This window comes from Triticum urartu, chromosome 6A, assembly GCF_056163025.1.
Source record: "Triticum urartu cultivar PI428250 chromosome 6A, HENAU_Tu73, whole genome shotgun sequence".
NCBI lineage: Eukaryota > Viridiplantae > Streptophyta > Magnoliopsida > Poales > Poaceae > Triticum > Triticum urartu.
Genome location: NC_141878.1, coordinates 598655791 through 598664778, shown reverse-complemented (window position 1 = coordinate 598664778; position 8988 = coordinate 598655791). Strand labels below are relative to the sequence as shown.

Here is an 8988-nt window from a genome sequence, read left to right as displayed (position 1 = left end):
CTTGTATACCATGTTGATATAAGTCAAGACCAAAAAATTATGCCCATCTTGTTTTGGTCTCATGGCGATCTTGCATCCCATGTTGATACAATTCAAGAATAAAAATATGTCCATCTTGATTTGGTCTAATGGTGATCTTGCATCCCATGTTGATACAGATCAAGGATAGAAATAGAAATAAAGCTCATATTGATTTGGTTTCATAAGGTCATATTTTGTTGGAAATTCACACATGTTCCTTCCATATAATTTATAGTCTGGCTAGACCCCTAAATGCATCAGTATAGGGTGTAAACTTGGAGCATGCGTCTATATGTTCATTAGTCTCAAGAAGTAGCATTATACGCTCGGATTTTGTACTAATGAAAACCCATGTGAAACAAAGCCATGACAACTCAATATACATGACTTTGGCTCTTCATAGTTTAGGGTCATATATGTAGGCTTTGGGAATTGTCATATACTTCATCATGTCCATGCGAAACATATACTGATACACACTTCTGTTTGGTTACACCATAAGCATACAATCTATGCTACGTGGTGATAATACAAGCAAGAAGAAGTTCCGACACTTCATTTGGATATGCTACATATGGGCACGAAGTTACTACATGATGCTAGCACTAATACAAGTGAAGTGAAACTTTATAAAAGAAATATTCTCATTCAAACCCATATAAATATTTGACTAGATCCACTTAGTCGCATGCCCATATATGACATGTTTGAGACAAGCAAAACTAGTATTTAAGCATAACTCATATGTCATAATATAATCTCTCATATGGATTAAAATTGTACCATGCATAGAAAAGTAACTAGGGTCATAGCCTATGTTACTCGCACTAAACATAATACAGTGCGATCGAATATGTCATCAACAAGTTTCATATAGTCCTCGCATATAATGGCTCGAGGCAACGCTATATACATTGCTATAAAGTAAACCCAACTCATAAAAATAGTTATGCCCTATATTGCAAATACACCGTTAGCCCGGCTAGTTAACCATTAAATAAGACAACTACTACATATTTGTGATGGTTAATGAGCTAGGCATAAACGTGCTATATGAATGAACATTGTCAAATCATGAATGTTGTGCAACGCATATGTTAGCATAGACGAGGTTGAAGGCTCCCCGAGCACGCCGACGTCGAAGACTGCAAGGAGGACTTTTCTTTCTACATTTTGTAGTCTTATTTTATTTCTACATTTTGTAGTACTCATGTGTTGTGATGCTATGTAATAGATGTGTTGGAATTCTTAATCAGGGGTTTTCTCTTTGGAGATTTAATTAACAGAATTTTTATGTAAATGTAAGAGTTCTGGAAATAAAGTACCTGCAATGTTTGATTCTATTTTTATTTTATGCATTTAAATTATTCACTCTGTATCAATGACGTGGACGCGTATTCTCACGCCCGCCATTTTCCCGTCATCAGATTCGGGCACGCCTGGTGGAACATATTTCTCCCCTCATCTTTGAATTCCAACATAGGATTGCAACATATCAACTCCCATAGTACTAAAGCTTAAAACATTATGTACCCATATACAAAAAAAAAGTCAAAGAAAACTAATATATGGTTTTCTTTATTTTGAAGGTATGGAGGGCCAAGTGCAACAGTTTGTGACCCTTCGCTTCGGTGACCTCTGACTTGATGTGCCAATTGGTCCTATTGTGACCTCACTAAGTGAAAGTTGGAAGACTACTGTTGCATCTCCAGTTGTACCAGATCAAGAAGAAGTCACTTCTCCACCAATTGAGGGGTTCACACCTGTTTTGTCAAAGTCTGCAAAGAGGAAAACGAGGGCTGCTAGAAAGAGGGTTGCTCAGAGTTCTGCAAGAGTGGTTACTAATGCTCCAGTGTTAGTAATGAAAGGAAAGATTGTTGAAGCAGGACCATCCGTTCACCAGAAGTCCAAGGACAAGGGAAAGAAAGTGGTGTCTGAGAAATTCGAGTTTCTGCCACTTGTTTACAAGGGAAAAGAGAAGATGGTGGAGACACCCAACTCCAAGCTACCTGGGAAAAGAGGCGGCGTTTCGGTCATATTGCCATCAGCGTCGTCTTCAACAGGAAGGCCCACCAATGCTCGAAATATACTTCGAGCCAATGCTTGGGAATAATGCAAAAACGTTCCCTGGAATGGAAGGGAGTGTGCCTTACACCTGGTGACCTCAAAACAGGCCACATAGATCCAACATCTGCACCATCAATTCCTCTGTTTGAAGAAGCACCCATCTTACGAGAGTCCTTTGAAGGTTCGTTTGATCCAGTGCAACATCAACGGCGATAGAGAAATGTCCGTCAATCTTGGATTGATCTTCCAGCTGCCGTAGATCAAGATGCGGCGAGCCGACACCGTTCTCATGTGAGCCGACACTATTACTTTTACCTCTTGTGTGGGGGTAAAGATGTTGTCAATGATGTATCTATCTTCCAAATTCCCCTCTCGTTAGGGTTTTCGTCTCCTCCCGGCGGCGCTTTGGCGATCGACGTGGAGACCTCGCTCTCTTGCCTCCTCTGTCTGCTACGGGGTCTAGAGCGTTGCCTCTCGACCGACGCTATTGGGGAGGAGTGGTTAGGGTTTTCCCGTCCACGGCAACCCAGGTTTTCTCGGACAAGAGATCGTGATGGCGGGCTCGGCAGCGGATTCTGAAGCTGCCTGAGCGATGTGGACAAGATGATGAAGGACTTGGGTCTGAAGGAGGAGGATCTTTCGGACATAGTTGTGGAAGATGGAGATATTCCAGAGGAGTAAGCTAGATGGATGGCGATCGCTCGAGTCCACAATGACAAACCATATAGTCAGTATTGGTTCTTCAGGAATATGCGTGTTGCTTGGGACCTCACTCAAGAGGTCAAATTCCGGCCACTGGAAGACAACCTTTACACCCTTCAGTTCTCATGCTTGGGTGATTGGGAAAGAGTCATGCAGGAGGGGCCATGGAAGTTCAAGAACAAGGTGGTGGTGATTGAACCCTACGATGGATATACTAGACTGTCCACCATTGAACTCAACAAGGTAGAGATTTGGATCCAGATTCACGACCTGCCGGACCTCCTTTTCCGTATGCTAAAACCACTGGCATCAACTGTTGGGGAGTTTATCTATGCCGAGCCAAAATCCCAAGACTTTGAAGGGAATTTCTTCAGAGTTAGGGTTAAAATCGATGTGACGAAACCACTAAAAAACGCGGTCTCGTTGGTCCTGAAACAGAAGAGGGAGATCTTCCTCGTGAAATATGAGCGGCTCCCTGATTGGTGTGCAGTTTGCGGGCATCTTGGCCACTTGTTCAAGGAGTGCGGGACTGGAATCCATCCTCCGTCAGCTTTGGTGTTCAAAAACCTTCGGGCCGATTGGTTCCGGGGGCCAGGCAGAGGGCCAGGAGAAGGAAGAGAAGCTGGAGGCAACAGGGGTAGAGGCAGGTCGGGAAGGAACGGAGGTAGGGGTGGAGGCCGCTCAAGCGGTGAGGCCAGCTTTAGCACAGGCAGTCAAGCTCGGGACACAACAATGGCGGATGCAGAGGCTAACAGGAAGAGGGATGCTAAGGAAGTGATTCAGAATTCAGGAAAAATAGCTACAGATTTGGAGGTGCTTGATGGGAGTCAATCTTCGGCCCTCCAGCTTGCCATAATACCTCCAAGCCCATCCAAGCAGGATCCAAAGAGAACCAAGACAGCTGTGAACCAAAGTGACAAGAACTCGGGAAAGACTACCACCACCAACAAAAATGATGCGCGTTTGGCGGGCCTCCCAGGGGGGTCGCGCCTGGCGTAATGAGTATCCTAACATGGAATTGTTGTGGGGCTGGCAAACCCGCGACAATTCACGAGCTTCGTGATCTAACGAAGCAACATGCCCCCTCTATCGTATGTATCCTAGAAACTCAAATAGAGGGCTTCCGTGTGGAGAATTTAGTAGGTACTTTGGGTTTTGATAAAAGCTTTGCAATTAGTAGTTCTGGTAGAAGTGGAGGACTTGGTGTGTTTTGGAAATAGGAAATAAAGGTTGAAGTTATCGGTTATTCTGAGTACCATATTGATGTTACTATTGCTGCACTTGTTGAATTTCAAATAAGAGTCACCTTTGTGTATGGCGAGGCCTAGGTAAATCAGAGGCACAAAACGTGGAACATGCTCCGTGGAATTGCTGGCTTGAGTAACCTCCCCTGGGCGGTGATCGGTGATTTCAACGAAGTTATACACGCACACGAGCATGATGGAGTAGGCCAGCGTAGCCAGGCTCAGATGGATGCTTTTCGAGATGCATTGCATACGTGTGGTTTAACTGATGTTGGCTATAGGGGCAGTACCTGGACCTTCAAGAAAAGAGTGGCTGGTGGTACGTACACTAGAGTCAGACTCGATAGGTGCGTGGCCAACACCACATGGCTATTGGCCTTTCCTACGGCTATGGTGGAACATAAGATAGCTGCTTCTTCAGACCACATACCCATCTTGCTGAAGATAATGGACACACATGCATGCAGGAGGGGCCCTAGAACTTTCAGGTATGAAACTTGTTGGGAGAGAGACCCAACTCTACTGCCAGCAATTCAGGCTGGGTGGACACAGACAGAAGGAGGATCGGTGCAAGCGATGAAAGATTGTTTGATGCGTGTTTCTGGAGACCTGGCAGCCTGGGAAAAGGACCACTTTGGGAACATACGCCGAGAGATCGCATACCTGAAAGAACAGTTGCAGCGGCTGCGCGAGGATCCAGGAAGAACGGGACCTGCACATGCAGAACTTAAGATGAATGATCGACTAGTAGAACTCTTTCACAGAGAAGAGATGCTATGGAGGCAGCGAGCACGAATTGATTGGCTGGTCCATGGGGACAAAAACACATACTTCTTCCACCTCAGGGCGTGTAGACGGAGGCGCAAGAACAACATCAAGTCACTTTTACGGGGCGATGGACAGTTGACAGAAACTGTTGTAGAGATGGAGCAGATGGTCACCTCGTTCTATAAAGATTTATACAGTACAGAAGGGGTGGAGGGGATGGATCATGTCCTCCAAACGGTCCCTACAAAGGTTACATCAGACATGAACGAGATGCTAAATGCCCCTTACACCCCGAAAGAAGTCAAGACGGCATTGTTTCAGATGTTCCCAACAAAAGCCCCCGGCCCGGATGGATTTCCCGCCCACTTCTTTCAGCATCACTGGGAACTTTGTGGAGATGATGTGACCTCGACAGTCTTGAAAATTGTTGAAGGAACTGAATCAGCAGAGAGCATAAATGACACAGTGTTAGTCCTCATCCCGAAGGTAAAAAACCCATCTCTACTGACTCAGTTTCGCCCTATAAGCCTTTGCAACGTCTTGTACAAAATTGCATCTAAGGTGATCTCCAACCGGATGAAATTGGTGCTACCGGAGATTATTTCAGAAGAGCAGTCGGCCTTCGTCCCGGGAAGACTGATTACTGACAACGTCATTACCGCTTATGAATGCTTACACTTCATGAAGAGGAATAAAGCAAAGAAACACCAAGCATCCACCCTTAAACTTGACATGATGAAGGCCTATGATAGAGTTGAATGGAGTTATTTAAAGGAAATCATGCTTAAGTTGGGCTTCAATGAGAGGTGGGTTAATATTATCATGAATCTTGTTACATCAGTTAAGTTTTCTGTCATGTTCAACGGAAAGAAGCTAGAAGAGTTTGTTCCCTCAAGAGGGATAAGACAAGGGGACCCGATTTCTCCATACTTGTTTTTGCTGGCAGCAGAGGGCCTTTCGTGCCTCCTAAAATCCAGAGAGTCATCCAGTTTGCATGGGCTACAAGTGGCACCGTCGGCGCCACCGGTAAACCATCTTTTATTTGCTGATGACAGCCTGCTGTTCTTTAAGGCAAGTAGAGGGGAAGCCTCGGAGGTGAACCTAGTTTTAGATCAATACTGTCAAGCTTCTGGTCAGAGAATAAATCATGCTAAATCATCGATCTATTTCAGTAAGGGGGTGCCGGACAGCTTAAGGTTGGAAGTGAAGAACCTGCTGAATGTTCCTAATGAAATGTTGAATGAAAAATATTTGGGCATGCCATCGGATATTGGAAGTTCAAAGAATGGAGCCTTCAAGTATCTGAAGGATCGACTATGGAGCAAAATCCAAGGATGGATTGAAAATGCCTTATCAGCAGCTGGGAAAGAGGTGCTAGTGAAATCAGTAGCCCAAGCGGTCCCAGTTTTTTCCATGTCATGTTTTAAACTCCCTAGAGGTCTTTGTGAACACCTAAACATGTTGGTAAGGAAATTTTGGTAGGGAAGCAAAAATGGGAAGCGCAAGCCGCATTGGGTCTCTTGGAAAACTATGACACAACCCAAGAGCATGGGGGGCCTCGGTTTCAAAGACTTTGAGTTATTCAACTTAGCTATGTTGGCTCGGCAAGCATGGAGACTCCTGCAGTTTCCAGACTCTCTAAGTGCAAGAATCCTAAAAGGCATCTACTATCCACACTCTACTATTCTGGAAGCAACACTAGGGAGTCATCCTAGTCAAGTTTGGCGTGCGATGGTGGAAGGTAGAGATACACTGAAAGTTGGACTGATAAAGCGGATTGGAAACGGTGAATCTACAAGAGTATGGGAAGACAACTGGCTCCCTAGGGACAAGATGATGAGACCCTACGGTTGTATTTCCCCCAACCCACCGTCTTTGGTCAGTGAACTTATCAATGCCACGACGGCCTCGTGGGACAGACAGAGGATTCTTGACGTGTTTATGCCTATGGACGCACATGTGATAATGAGCATCCCCATATGCACATGGAACACACATGATTTCTGGTGTTGGCACTTTGAGAAGAGTGGAAACTTCACAGTCCGGTCAGCTTATAACATGATGGTGGCAATTCAACAGAGAAGGGAGGCTTGGATGGAAGGCTCGTCAGGGCCTTCTTCCTCCACGAAGGAAACCATCCTGTGGAAAACAATGTGGAAAACACAAGTACCAGGCAAAATCAGCATGTTTCTATGGCGCTTGTCAAAGCAGTCTCTTCCCACTAACGACGTGAGGGCGCATCGGCACATGGCAGACTCCAGTACTTGTGGCTTTTGCGGAGCTGAGGATTCTTGGAAACATTCCTTGATCGACTGCACCATGTCTAGGTGCACCTGGGCCATGGTTGACGAGGAGTTGGCTCAAGTGATCGCGACTACGACGGAACCGAATGCTAAACAATGGCTCTTCACGCACATTGAAACGCTACCCCATGAGCAGTTTGTGAAGCTTTCGGTAACATTATGGGCGATTTGGGCTGGGAGACGGAAAGCTATTCATGAAGGTATCTTCCAGAGCCCGCATGCAATATGCAGTTTCATCAACCACTATCTGCAAGAACTGAATATGATCAAGGAGGTGGTGAAGCCTCAAGCGCGAACCACAGATGCTCCTAGAGGCGACCCCGTGGCTAGACCTAAAGCCCCACCTGCTGGATCTTGTATGATTCATGTTGATGCAGGGGTATATTTTGCTAGCAGGGGCGCAACCGTTGCTGTATGCAGAGACGGCGAGGGAAGGTATATGGGCAGCTCAGCCCTAGTTATAGAGGGGATGCATGATCCAGCTATGTTGGAGGTGATAGCATGCATGGAAGCGCTAGCTCTAGTGGCGGATCTGAATATCAACAACTTGGTGATAGCTTCTGACTCGAGGCAAGCGGTGAATGACATCAACAATGAAGCGATAGGTAGCAGTGGTGCAATAATCAGAGAGATCAAGTCTAGGTCTTTGCTTTTTAATTGTAATTTTACTTACGAAAATCGTGCTGTTAATTATGAAGCACATGCTTTAGCCAAACATTCTCGTAGGCTTCGGCAGGGTCGTCATGTATGGCTTGACCAACCTCATGACCAACATTGTATCCCACTTATTATGGCTTTTGATGAATAAATTTGGTCGTTCCCTCAAAAAAGCAATAAAGAAATAGAGAAAAGGAAAGGAGCAGCGCCACGCTCACGATCACACGATCACAGAACGTGGGCGCGCGCATGCAGCCATAGCTCTTTGCTGCTCCCCCTCATTATAAATACATGGTCACCAAGCACACAAAGGGGTTGGTCTCATTTCGTCGCTCATTTTTTCACCCGCACACCGCCGCTGCTGCTCAACGAATCATCCATCCATCATTCACGCACATACGCTGCAACGCCGCTCTTCGCCGTCGCCGTCGGTCGTCCGCTTGCCGTCGTCGTCGCCGGTCGTTCGTCTCGCCATCGTCGTCGTCACCAGCCGCTCGTCGCCGTCCGTTCGTCTCGCCGTCGTCGCCGTCCGTCCGCTCACCATCGTCTACGTACGTCGCCGGCCGCACTGCTCACCATCTGCATCGCTCACGAGCTGCTCTACACGGGCGGCTGCTCATCTACACCACCAAATCACACGTACGTGACGACATCAAGGCGAGGTCAGAATTCAAGGCAACCTCCTGGCTTCATTCTTGATGTATCCATAGCACATCTTGTTTGGTCTCATGGGATCTAGCGTCCCTTGTTGACACAAACCAAGGTTAAATTAGGCCGCTTTTGTTTTGGTCTCATGGTGATCTTGTATCCCATGTTGATACAATTCAAGACTAAAATACATCCATTGATGATGTTATCATTTCACCGTACACATTATATATGTTCGGTGCTGCCCAATTAATTCTCTCTTGGTTCGGTCACATGGTGGTCTTGCACCTCCATGTTGATACAACTCAAGAGCAAACTATACATGTCTTGTTTTGGTCTCATGGTGGTCTTGCACCTCCATGTTGATACAACTCAAGAGCAAACTATACATGTCTTGTTTTGGTCTCATGGTGATCTTGTATCCCATGTTGATATAAGTCAATACCAAAAAATTATACCCATCTTGTTTTGGTCTCATGGCGATCTTGCATCCCATGTTGATACAATTCAAGAATAAAAATATGCCCATCTTGATTTGGTCTCATGGTTATCTTGCATCCCATGTTGATACAGATCAG

General features: G+C 45.7%; 1 protein-coding gene across 1 annotated transcript; it reads left to right on the top strand.

Moving 5' to 3' along the window:
* The first annotated feature begins 6533 nt into the window (after positions 1 to 6533).
* On the top strand, positions 6534 to 7913 carry LOC147967035 (uncharacterized). Its single transcript, XM_087531020.1, has one exon. The coding sequence runs from the start codon at positions 6534 to 6536 to the stop codon at positions 7911 to 7913; it is 1380 nt and encodes a 459-aa protein (XP_087387146.1).
* The last annotated feature ends 1075 nt before the right edge of the window (positions 7914 to 8988 follow it).

Coding starts and splice junctions, on each gene's coding strand:
- LOC147967035 (XM_087531020.1), top strand. CDS start 6,534: ATGGTGGAAGGTAGAGATACACTGAAAGTTGGACTGATAAAGCGGATT.